Raw genomic sequence first — 16165 nt, forward strand, 5'->3', positions numbered from 1 at the left:
TTTCTACATCAAATATCATTTTTAAGGCGAATAAATTGACGTTTTGGAGTGTGGACATAACCAAGTGTTTAACAGTTTTGGATCTCGCGTGTCGGAGTGACGGCCAGTTCCGGTGTTTACGAAAGTAATTTGTCGGACTCCGAGCGAGGTCATTGAACGTCTCCTAATCCAGCCCAGCCACCGAGCACTCGTAGCCATTTTGGTCGCACCTAAATCATCCCAGGGAGCTGCTCGCCCACTTTAGGCCGTTTGCGATGACCCAAAACGAGCCGACGCCGAGGAAATACAACGTCGAACCTGTTTAAATCCCGCCTGCCTGACGACACTGCGCCGCCGCCCGATTTTGGAGGCCATGGCTCGTCGCTGCTAGGCGGACTTGAGAGCAAAAAAAAAAAAGCCCGGGGCGTTTTTTTTTTTTGGGAAGTGGTGGCCGAGCGGCGCCTTCGTCAAACGTTGGCCAAGTTCCCTTTGGCCCAACTGGCCCCGGGAGTCGGGACGACTGGCGCAGCCACAATTTGCACATTTTATTTTGTTGGTCACTCCAAAGTGTTGCTTCCCCACTCGTTCGGAGATCCATGCGACTGTCTCCCTCTTCCGCCGCGGGATCGAACGAGGTGTCACCGGATCGCGAGCTGCTTAGCCTCGCTTGAAACATCATGTCCACCAAAACCCCTTTGCCCACCGTCAACGAGAAGGCGACCGAGAGTGTGAGTAGCCGTTGTTGTGATGTTAGGAGCTCACGGCATACAGTTTGCTGCGCATATCTGACTAAATCCTCGCGTATTGTTCTCTCTACCGCACTTCGTAAACAAATCGGCTTCCTCTGCGGCCTGCCAAATTCCCCATGTTTGGTGTGAACACGCTTTGGGTTTGTTTTTGGTCACAGTTAAAAGTTGTGTCAAGTTCTTGAGTGGTAGTTGTTTATTTGGGACGTGTTGGGGACACTTTAGGCCCCAGCCGAGCAAAACTACAGGACAGACTCTACTTTGCGTGATGGTTTGGGGGGTATCCTATTGGCTACAAGGGTTATCAATCAAGGGCCTCGACCAATCGGGTTTGGAAGACAAGTCATAGCCCCGCCCACTCGTGACCAGGAGAAGGCACCCTGCCCGACTCACTGCTCAAAACAAGCGCGACACAACCGAACGCACTTCCGACCTGCCTTGTCACAATAAGGCGCTGGTTATTTCTTACCACTCACTGTACTGTACTGTTGGTTTTGGGAGTTTTACTGTAACGGGTGTCTACTATTTGGACAAGACTGTTAATAAATATTACAAGCCGTCACACTAAAATATGTAAGCCCCATATTGGTAAACAATTGAAACAGTCGAATTTCTGCAGTGCTTATTTTCACAAGGGTTGCAATTTTAATTCAGATGTTATTAAGAATTATTTTAAAAATATATATTTTATTATAACAACAGTATATGTTATATCAAAGGACTTGGACAATTATAACAATGAGTTAACGAATTGCTGCAACTCCTAATAGCTGTCAACTCCGAAAGACTTTTAGAATTAATACGTGAAAATACATTAGGAGGGGATGGGCTAAGATAATAACCGAGGGACTGATCAATTCATGGATTTTCCTCAGTTTCCTCATCCATCTGTCAATACGGCTTGTTTTGACACTGGCAGCCTTGTCGTTTTCCAAAGTGTTTGTCGAATGACAATGTGATGTGTCGTCACATTTGCAGATAACCAACGACAAACGCTCGATAACGGCAACAAGCGCTCAAGTGTCACTTGCGGGTCCGGTGTCATCAAAGACCAGGCGGGGTTTATTTGGGGAAGAACCCACCCCGGTTTGACCTGACTGCAAGTTGGTCCAAGGTAGAAAATAAGCCACGATTCAAGATGACCTACTTGAAATTCCAGGAGTTTTGCATCCTGGCAATTTGTAGTTGAGGGAGCTAAAAACTTCTAATGTGTTCCTGTGACCTAAAGCTTCCTAGATGTCATTACTGGGCCACATCTTTGGCTCCTGACAAGTTAGTGTGCAGCTAGATTTAGGGGGGGGGGGGATATAAATATAATATGGAAAAATATCAGGCTTTTATTCAGAAAGGGCAACTTCCCACCGCAGTTGGCAGCCTGTCGTGGGCTTGAAGCACATTGTTATTATCTGCCTGCAAGCTCCCCTGGTCCCTGTCGTAGCCTGCACTGGTTATCAGTGGGGAAGTTGCGAGCTGCGTTGACTGAGTCTGCAGGGCCGGTGGACGTGTGGTCATCGTCAAGCGTCCTTCCCCGTCTCCCTGCGGCGACATGACTGGCTCGCAGGGGGCCAGGAGGCACTGCAGCCTCGTGAGTAAAAACCTCAAGACCACCAGCCAGTGGGGGGGTTAATTTGAGGCTCTTTTGTGTTTCTTGCAGTGAGTGAACAATGTGAGAGGTCAAATTTAAGACTTAAAGCATCTGTGATTGAGTAGTTGACGACATTTGGAAGTTGTTGGTTCAAATTGTGTTTGTAACATTTTCACTGCAACTGTGGGCTCCTATCTTTTTCTATCACTTTTATCCAGGAACGTTTGGATTGCTGTTTTGCCTTTTGTTTGGATCCAAGCACTGTTGGCTAAATGTAGATCTGGGGCTCATTATCAGAACCAAAAGAATACCATGTAGAGGTGGTAGTACAGTGGAGCCTCGGTTTTCGACCGTTCCAGAAGGCTGTTAGAGAAGTGAATTGTTCGAATTCCGAATCATGTTTTCCCATTACAAATAATGGAAACAAATGTAATCCGTTCCAAACAAAAAAAAAACCCGCCTTTTTAAAGCATTTTTTCATTTGCGCATTTTTGTGCGATCGCGCAACCGTAGCACGTCGCCGACCGCGCAACTGCACCACGCTGGTCGCATTATTGTGACAGAGCCGTCGCTGAAATCTAGAAAATACTTTTAAAGTCCTGCTGTACTTTCCAAAATTTAAGTGGACATCAGTGCGCACTGCGCAGGGAGCTTAATTTGGTCCGATCGCGCAACCGCAGCGCGCCAGGCGCTCACTGTCGCATTGCTTTAGAAGCGTCTTTGTGTTTTAGGATGGCTTTACTGCTCCCACTTGCTTCCTTTGGAGGCATGATTAGAGTTGATGCAATCCTCAGAGTAACGAGAACGTAATAACGAACGGAGTCAGTTGGCATGCGGGTCCTCTCGGCTCATCTCGCAAGGTTCGACAACCGAATTTCATCCGACATCCGAAGCAAAAAAATCTCAAATTTTTTGTTCCAATACCGATTTGTTCGAGAACCGAGACATTAGAAAACCGAGGCTCTACTGTACTTCTTTTGGCCTGAAGAAAAAAAAATCCCAGGAATGTCCCAGAGTCCAAAAATGATGGGGTCATTTGGTTTTGGGTCTGATTGGGTTAAGTACTCGCAAAAGATTCCGGACCCTTTAAGACGGACTCTGCAATGTTGTATGTATCTGATTGCTTGACATATTCACACCTTGCGTTCTTGACACTTGTAGTCCCTGGAACTTACGCGCCGCAGAACCAAAGGTTCCAGGTTCCAAGTAATTCGCCAGGACTGGAAAGTTGGATCTGCATTGCAGCATTTCAGCCAGCATGATGGGGAAACGGCTCGGTTGATACTGACTGACCTCGATCTGTGTGTTTTTTTTTTTTTTTATCCCTAGTTGCTTTTGAAAAGGACACCAGCACACACAGAAAAAAAAATCAATGCTGGTAAGAATTGCAGCCAGCATCAAAGTTCACGTGACCCTCTCGGACACGCAAGCACATGAATCGGGTCAACCCCCCTCCCCCCACAGAAACAATGAAGTAAATGTACTGTTTCTGTTAATCTATGTGCAGGCAAGGCTCAAGTCAAAGCGGATGTGTTTTTTTTTTTTATGTGTGTGTGTAGTGCAATAATGTGTTGTCTCCCTCCCGCAGCACGCGTCCTCTCACGGCAATGGCCGCCAGTCGTCCCGCTCGGGCGTGCGTTCTCGCAGCTCCGACGAGCCACAGCAGCCGCACGTGGGCAACTACCGCCTGCTTAAGACCATCGGGAAGGGCAACTTCGCCAAGGTCAAGCTGGCTCGCCACATCCTCACCGGCAGAGAGGTAACCGCTAACATTGCCGCTGCCGGTTAAGTAGCTTAGCCTACCTCGTAGCAATTTTGCTTACGTCATTTTTAAATATTCAATTGATCAAAAATATCAATTTGCGAGCTCAAAACTGTTTTGTTGTTGACTTTAACTCATAGGCTAATGAGTTGTAAAATAGTTTATTTTAATAATACAACTAGAATGATTTCCGTATTCATAATTAATTTAATAGGGATGAATGAGCCCATTATTGACAAAATAAAAACGCCCAACCGCCAAAATAACTTTTGTACTGAAATGGTACCTTCCTCGATACATTTGTCTGCTTTAATTTTTTTTCGTGTTGTTCTTTGGGCGCAGGTGGCCATCAAAATCATCGACAAGACGCAACTGAACCCCAACAGTCTTCAGAAGGTAACTGGCCGCCCAATTTGCTCAAGCGTCTTAAGATTGCCGATTCTGTGAGAAAGCGGGAAAGCGCGTCCGTGGTCGTCCCAAACAATACGTCACATGCAATTGAAACTACGGCAAGTGAGAGGAGCCTTTGTTTCTAACCACGCTCAACCCCATCGGAACGACTCTTGCTTGCAAAGTCGTTTCAATGGGGTTGCGATACCAGTTTGAGGTATTGGCGGTTGCTATTGACGGCCTCCACAAAGAAGGCCGCTATTTTGCCCCACCCCAGGCGGGCCAGCAGTGGTTTTCCATTAGTTTTTCCGAAGCGCGATCGATTTGTAACCCTTTGTGTGTCAGAGGCTCCCAGAAAAAACAACGGGCATGCTCGTGCACGCGCACAAACAGGCGATTGATTTCCTCCCGTGTTTATTTTGTGAGATCCGAGCCGTCTTGAAAGACTCGAAAATGTGAAATTGCTGTCGTGTGAGGCTTTAAATACAAAACAGTCGACCCCTCATCGTAGCTGACAGTGACGATGAAGAGTTGACAAATCCCAGAGAGAGAGAGACCAGCGTCCCTAAGAATTGAATCCTCACGCTAATCCGGTTGATCAGACCTTTTGTCACATCTGCTGCTGTCCGGACGACCCGGCAGAGAAAATGAGGCATGACAATGGTCGCAACGGTCGCGCGCCGCTCTGATGGGTGGCGGGGCTAGAAAATGGACGGCTTCCCTCTTTTGTGTGCTCAACAATTGGAGGACGTCCTGTCGGGTGCAGAGCGCTCCACCTGACTTATCAGCCGTCTCTTAAAGTCTCGCTTCTTAAAAAGTGCCATGTCCAAAGCGATCACTAGTATTAGCCACACAAAAGACATGATGGAAGAGCAGATGTTTGTGATCACATCCAGTGCTTTTCTTGGTCCTGGTCTTGTTTTGAATATGGTTTCACTCCCCGTCCGCACATACACATGCCTTTAAATATGCATTTTAAACAGCCAATACTTCACAAACTGGTTCTTACTGATGGTGACATTGTCGATGTGAATTTAAGGGGATGGGTTTGTTTTTGTTCTTCATGGCCAATTTGTGGTTGTTAATGCAATTAATGTTAATTAATGCTGTTAATGAAGTCAATCACTTTGTTTGGTTTTGTGTGTTTCCGGTTGCCTCAGCTGCCTTTTCATGACTGGGTATGTGCTTCTTCACACATTTATCTTCACTTTGTGTTTACATTCAGCTCTTCAGAGAAGTCCGAATAATGAAGATCTTGAATCATCCCAACATTGGTAAGTCGTCGTTAGCAACCGTTCGCTCAAGTTTGAATTTTAGTCGTCAGGCCAGTCTGGAATGAGAATTAGCAGGATGAAAATCATAAGAGAATGGGCACCAACCGAGATGTTTTTTTTTTTTTTTTTTTTTTTTTTTTTTAAAGCCTGATGCTGATATTTGAGAAAGAAAATTCAGCTAACCAATTCATTTAAGAAAATGTAATGAATAACCTTCTGGGTCAATAACTTTATGAATTACAGAACACTTGACTGTTTTACTTTGTCCTTTAACATATGCACAACTTAACCTAATAGGGAAGGAAATCTGTAGATTTTTATTTATTTGTTTATTTATTTATTTGTTCTATTTAGATGGTGATGTGCTTGCATGTTTGAATGCCATTTTCTTTATGTTGGGAAAAAAACCATTTCAAAAGCGCTAATATCAACCTAGCATCATTTTCTGTCGGTTTGCTGGTCTTCCATCCCACCGCGGGCTATTTTAGTCCGCCTGCCGCTCTTTCATCACCACGCACGCCAAAGCAACCCGTCCTTGACGTGTGTTGTGTGTTTGTTGTTGTGTGTCTCGTCCCGCCAGTCAAGCTGTTTGAGGTGATCGAGACGGAGAGGACACTCTACCTGGTCATGGAGTACGCCAGTGGAGGTGAGCGCACACACACTTCCACGACACAATCCCGTCTCATTTTCTCCCCTCATCACATGCGCCATCACACTCTCGTCGCTCTCTGCGATGTGCCTAGAGCCGCGCTCTCATTGCATTACTGTTAATAGGAGCGTTGCGTCCGTTTGGCGGCATTGCAATGAGATGATTACCGAGCGGGTTGACTGAAGAGGCGTCGAGTTTACAGCAGATCCGAAAAAGTCTGCACCCCCCTCTTCAAATGAGAGCGATGTAGAGAAATAACTTCCAAAACTTTTTTCCCTTGATTGATGTGGGTGGCGGGGTGAGATATTGGGGTTGCACAAATGCTCACGCCCTTTGAATAACTGGACATACGGCTTTGTTTAGTACACAAATGTAACTACCGTTTTTTTTCCATGTATAATGCGCCCCCATGTATAATACGATGCTGGAAAAAAGCCTGTACCCATGTATAATACGCACCCAAATTTTGACTCCTACTTAAGTCCGTAAACGTAAAATTATTTCAGAAAAAAGATCGTCTTTGGGAACAACCGGATGTTATTCTGCCGGTCAGTATCACTGCGCATGCGCTAGCAAACTCAATAGCGAAGAAATGTTTCGGATTCGTGTAGGGTACATTGTGACAGCAAACGAGCAGGTGATCGAGCAAGCGTCCGATACGAGAGCATTGTGTTCGTATGGAGGGTGTTTGAAGTGAACAGCAGAGAAGAAAGCGCATCTGTAATGGCGGCCTCCGTATCATATCCGGATTAAATAAATAAATAAATAAATAAATAAACAAATGTACCCATGTATAATGCGCACCCCAAATTTTAGGACAATAATATAGTTAAATTTTGCGCATTATACATGGGAAAAAACGTTCTGTTGGATTGATTGATTGATCGATCGACCGACGATTGATTGATTGATTGATTGATTGATTGATTGATTGATTGATTGATTGATGAGTCATTGAAGCTCCTCCATCTTGTCCTCACCATGCTTCCGCTTCCTGGTCCTTGCAGGAGAAGTCTTCGACTACCTGGTAGCACATGGAAGAATGAAGGAGAAAGAGGCCAGAGCTAAATTTAGACAGGTACGCCCGCAGCCTTCTGCTTTGGGCTGCACTGCACGGCCGCCCCGAAACGCGACACTCTTCCAAAGGCCGCTGTCGGGATTCCACAAGTTAATTAAGGTCTGGCATCATGCCATGCCATGTCTTGATGAGGCCACTCGGCAACAAGCGAATCTTTGCTATACTAGAGAAAAAAAGTTGTTTTGAAATCTTGAATCTTTTTTGTTTTTGTTTTACAATTGTCCTTTATTTTCTTTTTACAGTATTCTAGATAAGCTGCAACGAGCATTATTATTATTTATTAGCCATAAAAAGTCTCCGCCAAGTGCTGAGGAAATAAGCTTTGAAAGAAATGAATGAAACAATCGCAGCAGCACAGCTGAAAACTGCTCCTTTTCTTCCTCTTGCAGATTGTATCGGCGGTCCAGTACTGCCACCAGAAGCACATTGTGCACAGAGACCTCAAGGTGAACACGCACACACATGCAGCTCCCCCAAGGAACCAGTTTTGAACCAGTTTTCCGTTGCGTCGTTCTCGCACTTTTTGCGTAACCCGGTACTCCATTTGCCGTGCTCAGGCGGAGAACCTGCTGCTGGACGCTGACATGAACATCAAGATCGCCGACTTTGGCTTCAGCAACGAGTTCACGCTGGGCAACAAACTGGACACCTTCTGTGGCTCGCCGCCGTACGCTGCGCCCGAGCTCTTCCAGGGCAAGAAGTACGACGGGCCTGAGGTGGACGTCTGGAGCCTGGGTGTCATCCTCTACACGCTTGTCAGCGGCTCACTGCCCTTTGACGGGCAGAACCTCAAGGTGAGGTGTGGCACCTACCGCATGGCGATGCCGAAAATGGCGCTGACTCGACTTGCCTTTGCAGGAGCTTCGCGAGCGTGTGCTGCGAGGGAAGTACCGCATCCCCTTCTACATGTCCACCGACTGCGAGAACCTGCTCAAGCGCTTCCTGGTGCTCAACCCAGCCAAGCGCGGGACGCTCGAGGTGACGCCTCAAACAATTTGATCTTGAATTTCTTTTTTTTCCTCTGAGTGATAGTAAGGGCAGCCGAATAACGTCCACGTGTCTGGCACTCGTGTCCGAGCGGGATCGATGATAATTAGTTGTTCCGCCGGCTGAGACATTGATCTGATCAGCGGGACACCAGAACAAACAAGTGTCAAGCGGTAGAGGTCGCGCAAAATCTAAAACTTTGTCTCTGCCGCAGCAAATCATGAAGGATCGCTGGATCAATGCCGGATTCGAAGACGACGATCTGAAGCCTTACGTGGAGCCGGAGCTGGACATCGCCGATCAGAAGAGAATAGGTACCCAACAGGACAACCCACAAAGTCACACAAAGCGCTCGTGGAATGGGCCGAAACATCGCCATCCTTTGCTTATCTTGGCGTTGCATAACATGGCTCTTGCGCGAGCTGTTGTTTGGTGGCCCAAGCTCGCTGGCTCACTCCATTCCAGCGACCAAGAAGAAACGTGCTGATAAGTAAGTAAACACAAGCTGCTGCTGCTGGCGAGAGGCAGCAAACTCGCCCCCGCCCCAACGTTGTGTCCCGCATAAGGGCTTAATGAAAGAGGTGGGTGTGGGGGGCTGGAGTTTACGTAACAGCAGCAAAGCCGGGAGAGGAATCCCTCCCTCTGTAAATAATTTACGTAAAGGCACGGGCACAAAATAGAGGATTGCAGCCTTATGACAAAATTATTGGGCCACATAACACCAAGCAGCACTTTTGATATCCGGCAACACGACCCAGGAGTGCCGGCCGGCACCTGAGCACGTCGCCATCAACATTTATCTCATGGCAAAAAACAACATGACGTGCTGAATTGGAGAGCCATCATTTAATTGTACTCATACTCGCACCTGAGCACGTCGCCATCAATATTTATGTCATGACAAAAAACATTACGTGTTGAATTGGAGAGTCATAATTTAATTGTACCGGTTTTTTCCGTGTATAGTGCGCAAAATTTAACTAATTTATTGTCCTAAAATCTGGGGTGCGCATTATACATGGGTACAAAAAAAAATATATATATTTTTTTTTTTTAAATTTTTTTTTTTTTTTTTTTTTAAGTCCCAATGATCGTCACACACGCAGGGAGGCAATGGGTCCCATTTTTATAGTCTTTGGTATGGTCTTAACTAGGCTGGATGTATTTTTTTTTGTTGGCGTTGATTTCTCCGACTGCCCGTAAACGCACCACCGCGCTTCGTGCGCGCACGGGACAGCAAACGAGCAGGTGATCGAGCAAGCCTTGTCTGATACGAGAGCATTGCGGTCGCATGGAGCGTGTTTGAAGTGAACAGCAGAGAAGAAAGGCAAAGTGTTGTGAAATAAAATGCACAGAACGGATGCGCAAGACACGTCAGCTATATAAAGAGCGAGAGTTGTTTTCTTCCTATTAGTTTCAATTCACAGTTTAATTAGCAGTTTCAATCAGCAAATAACAAAATGCGTATTACAGGTAATATTTTATTTCACAACACTTTGCCTTGTTCCTTTGGTCTCTGCTGTTCATCCTAAAACACAAAGGCGCTCTTTAAGCAATGCGACAGTGAGCGCCCGGCGCGCTGCGGTTGCGCGACCGCACCAAATTAAGCTCCCTGCGCAGTGCGCACTGAGGTCCACTTAAATTTTAGAAAGTACATCAGGACTTTAAAAATATCTTCTAAATTTCAGCGACGGCTCTGTCACAATAATCGACCAGCCCGGTGCAGTTGGGCGGTCGGCGGCGCGCTACGGTTGAGCGTTCTCTCGCGCGCTCTCTCTCTCTCGCTCTCGCACACACGCAAACCGGATATCATACGGAGGCCGCCATTACAGATGCGCAGAACGGATGAGCAAGACACGTCAGCTATATAAAGAGCGAGAGTTCAGTTCTCTACCTAAATCCGTATTACAGGTAATATTTTATTTCACAATACTTTGCCTTGTTCCTTTCTTCTCTGCTGTTCACTTCAAACACGCTCCATGCGCACGGAGCGCGGTGGTGCGTTTACGGGCAGTCGGAGAAATCAACGCCAACAAAGAAAATTACATCCAGCCTAGTTAAGACCATACCAAAGACTATAAAAATGGGACCCATTGCCTCCCTGCGTGTGTGACGATCATTGGGACTTAAAAAAAAAAAAAAAAAAATTAAATTTTTTTTTTAAAAAAATTCATAAAAATTGGGTGCGTATTATACATGGGTACAAGCTTTTTTCCAGCATCAGCATGCCATTTTTAGGGGTGCGTACTATACATGGGGGCGCACTATACACGGAAAAAAACGGTACTCATAGTTTTCAAAACAAAAATTCAGTTTGATGATTGAAATAAATAATCAAAAAGGCCCACACAACAATTATCCCGATTTAGTGCCTAAATCCTTTCTGAGCATTTTGGGCAGACAAGTGCCTGCAGTTTGCCACCTCTAATTTCGTGTGTGTCTGTGTGTGGTGTGTGTGTGTGTGTGCGCACGCAGATGTGATGGTGGGCATGGGCTACAACTTGGACGAGATCCAGGAGGCTCTGGCCAAGATGAAGTACAACGAGATCACCGCCACCTATCTGCTGCTGGGCAGGAAAGCCTCGGAGGTAAGCGCCGTCCATCTTGGGCAAGCGGCCCCTCCTGATCCCTCCTGCCCCCCGCCCCCAGGCAGAGCCCGGCGAGTCGGCGTCCAACAGCAACCTGTCGCTGGCCAAGGCCAGACCCAACAGCGAGCTCAATGGGCAATCACCCTCGCAACTCAAAGTCCAGAGGAGCGCCTCATCCAACCACAAGCAGCGGCGCTACAGCGAGCAAGGTTGGCATGTCAAATTCAGAAGTTTCATGTCAAGGGGTCCTAATATGTCCCTCGTTTGGTTAGTTGGCTTGTTTTCTCTTTTTTATGTCGATTCAAAATGCGCTCATCCTCTCCAGCGGGCCAGAACGCCACAGCGGGCACAGCCCAGCCTAAGCGCAGCCAGACGGCCGCCGTCGACAACGGAAAGGACGACAGTGGAGTCCAGCTGCGCAAGTCAGGAGCCCCGGGGAGCCGCGTCGCGCCACCCGCCGGCCCACTGCTGGGCAACGCCAACAACCCCAACAAGGCCGACATACCTGACCGCCGGAAAGCTGGTGCCGTCGCGCACGCCGTGAGTGGACCATCCCCTTAGACCAGTGGTTCTTAACCTGGGTTTGATCGAACCCTCGGGATTCGGTGAGTCGGTCTCAGGGGTTCAGCAGAGCCTCCACTGCGGAGGTCCGAACACACCTGATTTATCATGTAAATGTGATGACGCATATCTAAACTGGTCTCGCAAAGGCAACAGCAGAAGTCACACTGATTTGCAGGTATGTAATTTGTTGCGAGTTCCTGCATTGTGTTGGTTTTGTTCTTTGAACAAGGTGATGATCTTGCACGGCTCATTTTGTGCACCAGTAAAATACATTTATGTCTTGAATTTGAAAAGAATAATTAAATTTTTCTGTAAAGAGGGGTTCGGTGAAAGCCCATATAAAACTAGTGGGGTTCGGTAACTCCAACAAGGTTAAGAACCACTGCCTTAGACGCTTGTCATGTTGCTGGCGTGTGGCGGAATCCCCGCGCCTCCAAAATGGCCACTTGTGAGGATGACATGCCACTCGCGTTTCTCCTGTAGAACAACACGGCGTCGGCGGGGATGACGCGCCGGAACACCTACGTGTGCAGCGACCGCAACAATGCTGACCGCCTCTCCGTCATTCCCAACGGGAAAGAGAACAGGTGAGCGCCTGCTCCAGCGCCTGCTCAGGTCTTTGACCTCAGCACCTTTTTGCCTTCTGTCTTTCTTTTTTTCTTTCTGTCTTTTTTTCCCTCTCATTCTCTTGTTTGATTTCTGGGGGCGGGGCCCCCGCGGGCGTTCATCAGCAGTTGGGTGGCTCGCACCGCCAGCCCTTCGCCTTCCTTGCGGGGCCAGGCGCCCAGCCCCTTGCACGCCTGCCAGGCGGGCTGGGCCACGCTGCCGCACTCCTACTACGCGCTGGACTACTGCTCGGCCAAGTAAGACAGCGGGGCGGGAGTGCCACCCGTCTGTCTCCCGGTGTCTGCGCCAATCCCGCACGTCAAGCCCGCTTCTTTTCCCGCCTCCTGCTCGTCAGACTGCGAGCTGGAATGACGCATCGTGAAATGTGTTTGATGACATCTGGCGTTTTTTTTTTTTTACTCACTTCTTATCCTAATTTTCTCGTCATTTGTCCTCTGCCGTCAACTTTGACCCCACGGTGCTCGCCCCTCCTGGCCCCCACCTCCACTTACCAGGCGGGAAACACCATTTATATTTTTTTCAATTTTTATTGTTGTACTTTATGGCAAAAATGTACTTGTAAAATCAAAGCGAATGGCAACAAATGAGTCGCCCCAAATATGCCGGCTGACCTGACGTGTGTTTCCCCCCCCCCCCCCCCAGCGCATTGGTGTCCCCGGGCGGCCAGCACAACCCAGTGGCGTCCACTCACAGTGTGGCCAACGCGTCCACGCCCGAGCGTTTGCGCTTCCCCCGCGGCACAGCCAGCCGCAGCACCTTCCACGGCGGGCAGCTGCGCGACCGGCGCACGGCCACCTACAACGGGCCACCTGCCTCACCCAGCCACTCGCACGATGCTTCACCGCTGTCGCAGGCACGAAGCCGCGCCACCAGCAACCTATTCTCCAAGCTCACCTCCAAGCTCACGCGCAGGTAGGACACTTTCTCCTCGCTTAGCTCGCATTTTTTCCCCCCTCTTTCTGATGTTTCACGTTATTGGCTTCTTGTACTGCTTTTTGTTTTTATGACTGTTTCAATGTCGAAATTCTCTCTTTACTTTGCTCAACTGAATACGGAACTTACAAATCTGAATTTAATCGTTACAACTGTTGGGATTCATCAACAACACTTCTGAATTTTTATATGAAAGGAAATAGTGTTTTGTGTGGGAACTCTCATTTTGAGACGTTTTTTTTTTTTTTTTTTACTAAACAGAGGTGACAATATTACAGGGACAACCTCTAACCACCAAAAGCCCGGCGATTGCTAAGAGGCTCAAGCGGGTCAGAGATGGGACAAAATGGCTTCCCATCCTCCTTGTGTTTTTCGCCGTGGCCGCTTTCATGTCCCTTTCTCGATGTCCAAACATACGACGGAACATCGTTTGACGCTGTCTCTGTTGTCCCTCTTCCTGTGTGTTGTGGTTCTGTTGTAGAAACATGTCGTTCAGGTTTACCAAAAGGTAGGACCAGCGCTGCCTGCCTGCCCGCCCGCCTGCGCTGTCGCCCGACCGCTGGCACGCCACTAACATGCCGCCTGGCTGCACACAATCACACGCTACATACTGGTTTCACAAATTTGCCGTCTTGCAGGGAATTAAATATTTAAAATCTTTATGCAACTATTTTTGTAAAAAATGGCAATTTGAATGAGGATTAATTGCACAGTGGCTTTCCCATCACGAGTAGCGCCGATCCGCTGTACGTACGTCCAGAAGGCGTGCGTGCGTGCAGGCAGGCAGGGGGCGCCGTCCACCTGTTCTTCCTTCACTCACACAAGTTTGCGTCCCGTCATTTAAAAGCAAACAACAAATCCTGAGGGGAGTGCCCAGCGTGAAGCGTAGTTTGTTGCCATTGTCACGGTTACGGAACGCCAGACACATTGAGAGCCGAGGTTTTTTTTTTCTTGCTGTTTTTGCTTGGACGGGGAGAAAATGCTAGCAGCCAGATCCACATCCTCTTCTTGTTTTTGTTTTCTTCCTTGTCTTCGTCTTCTCGCACATGCCTCAGAGTCTCCACAGAGTTTGAGCGAAACGGGAGGCTTGAAGGCTCAAGGTGAGCTTACCCGACCAGCCACCCCGAAAACCTTGGCGTCCGGTGGCGCCCGGCTGGCCCCTTTCTAGCTGCTGCCTAAAGTGGCAACCCAGTTTTACACCACCAATAAAACACTGTGTGTCATGTAAAAATAACACTCCCGAGTGGACAAGGAAAGCAGTTGCGGCTCACATGCACTTTTGGGTAATATCCGTTTCCATCCCATTCGTCAGTCATCGATTGTAAAAATGTCCGATTGGCAAATTCGCGTCGCAACGCATCGTTTTCGATCGAATCAACGTTGCCTCCCTGACGTGCCAATTTTGGGCAGAGTCGGTGAGAAAGGGGCCACGGCGTCCATAGCGCTCCCTCTTTGACACATTTTGTCAAGATATTCTTGTCCGGTTTGTCTTGTTGGCTGCATGCTGTCATCGCCGTTGTCCTTGTTTTGCCGTGTCTTTGCTCTTTCTGCATGTTGCTGTGACAAACAAACGACCCCCCCCCCCCCTTGATGCCTGCTGCAGCATGTTCAAGTTAATGAATTATTCCAGATGTTTCATTTGCTTTCATTCTTTTTATGATACAAAAAAGCAAAACAATCTGCTTGGCCAACCAGGAAAATTACCAATTAGCGGCTGCAAACTTAAATTTTGTGGCCACAAATTACTCGTAGACACAATTTAATATTTAGTAATCAGACATTTACTGATTGAGACCATAATTTATATTTTCTCATCATAAATTAGTATTTGTGGTCATAAATGTGTATTTAGCAACTAACTAAGATTTTGGGACCAAACTTTGCCATTTTGAGTTAACATATTGTGCCCATATATTTGACATTTGAATTTGGTGAGTGTATTGTGGCCACAATGAATGTCAAGACCCCAATCCCAACCCCCCACCCTCCCCTACTTGATGTGTGTATTGTGTGACGTTTAGTGTGGCGTGTGTCCGCAGCCGCCACGTGCCTGTCGGGGAGGCCAAGGGCGAGATGGGCAAAGATGGCAAGCCGCGCTCGCTGCGCTTCACGTGGAGCATGAGGACCACCAGCTCAATGGAGCCGGCCGACATCATGCGGGAGATCCGCAAAGTGCTGGATGCCAACAACTGTGACTACGAACAGCAGGAGAGCTTCCTGTTACTGTGCGTCCACGGCGACGGGCACGCCGAGAACCTGGTCCAGTGGGAGATGGAGGTGTGCAAGCTGCCGCGACTCTCGCTCAACGGCGTGCGCTTCAAGAGGATCACAGGCTCGTCCATGGCCTTCAAGAACATTGCCTCCAAGGTGGCCAACGAGCTCAAGCTATGAGGAGCCACTGCCGCCGCTCCACGAGCTGTACAATCATCCATGTAGCAACTTTCCAAACGCCTCCTTTTGTAAGAAACTTAAAGACCAGCAAAGTATGTATCCATTCGACATCACCCACCTTTGTTTCTTTTTTTTTTTTTAGGCAATAATCGGTCAATTGCTGACTAATACTATGTGTTGACCACACGGGGGCGATATAGTTGAGTTTATTTGTGTCCTGCTGTCAATGTGGACACAATAGAGAGAATTTCTAGTCTTATTTATTTTCTTCCCCCCTTCCTGAATCAGATTAAAATCATCACGTAGCTTTTTTCTTGTTTTCCGTGTAAATATTATCTCACATTGCATATACTGCTTTTGTTCTCTTTTTGTCTTGGGAAGGTGGGGAGGGGTAGAGATGGTAGCAGGGGGTGTTAGTGATGGTCACATGACAGTCATTTCATTAAAAGAATCAAAGTGTTGGGATACTTGCTAGAAGCAAAACAAATCTGGGGCAAATGCTATTAAGTGAAATGTGGGCCCAGACAATTTATTTTTTGAGCAAAAGTATTGGGACAAGTAAAAAGCTAAAATATTGTGGAACTTGAGCAAAAGTCTACGAAATACAATCAA

General features: G+C 47.6%; 1 protein-coding gene across 5 annotated transcripts; it reads left to right on the forward strand.

Annotated features, from left to right (window-relative positions):
• Positions 1 to 138: 138 nt before the first annotated feature.
• Positions 139 to 15865, forward strand: mark3a (MAP/microtubule affinity-regulating kinase 3a). 5 transcript variants are annotated; one of them, XM_061302026.1, is made up of 19 exons: positions 139 to 707; positions 3640 to 3688; positions 3899 to 4069; positions 4415 to 4468; positions 5688 to 5736; positions 6317 to 6382; positions 7393 to 7463; positions 7853 to 7909; positions 8021 to 8257; positions 8322 to 8441; positions 8665 to 8764; positions 10926 to 11038; positions 11100 to 11247; positions 11364 to 11578; positions 12086 to 12189; positions 12872 to 13141; positions 13644 to 13670; positions 14218 to 14262; positions 15202 to 15865. In XM_061302026.1, the coding sequence occupies exons 2-19, from the start codon at positions 3683 to 3685 to the stop codon at positions 15551 to 15553; spliced, it is 2205 nt and encodes a 734-aa protein (XP_061158010.1). In that variant the 5' UTR covers positions 139 to 707; positions 3640 to 3682; the 3' UTR covers positions 15554 to 15865. The 5 variants fall into 5 exon arrangements, with proteins under 5 accessions (XP_061158010.1, XP_061158007.1, XP_061158009.1 ...); XM_061302023.1 differs by lacking the exon at positions 3640 to 3688 and having other exon boundaries at positions 141 to 707; XM_061302025.1 differs by lacking the exons at positions 3640 to 3688; positions 14218 to 14262 and having other exon boundaries at positions 141 to 707.
• Positions 15866 to 16165: the final 300 nt, after the last annotated feature.

Source organism: Syngnathus typhle, linkage group LG16 (genome assembly GCF_033458585.1).
Source record: "Syngnathus typhle isolate RoL2023-S1 ecotype Sweden linkage group LG16, RoL_Styp_1.0, whole genome shotgun sequence".
NCBI lineage: Eukaryota > Metazoa > Chordata > Actinopteri > Syngnathiformes > Syngnathidae > Syngnathus > Syngnathus typhle.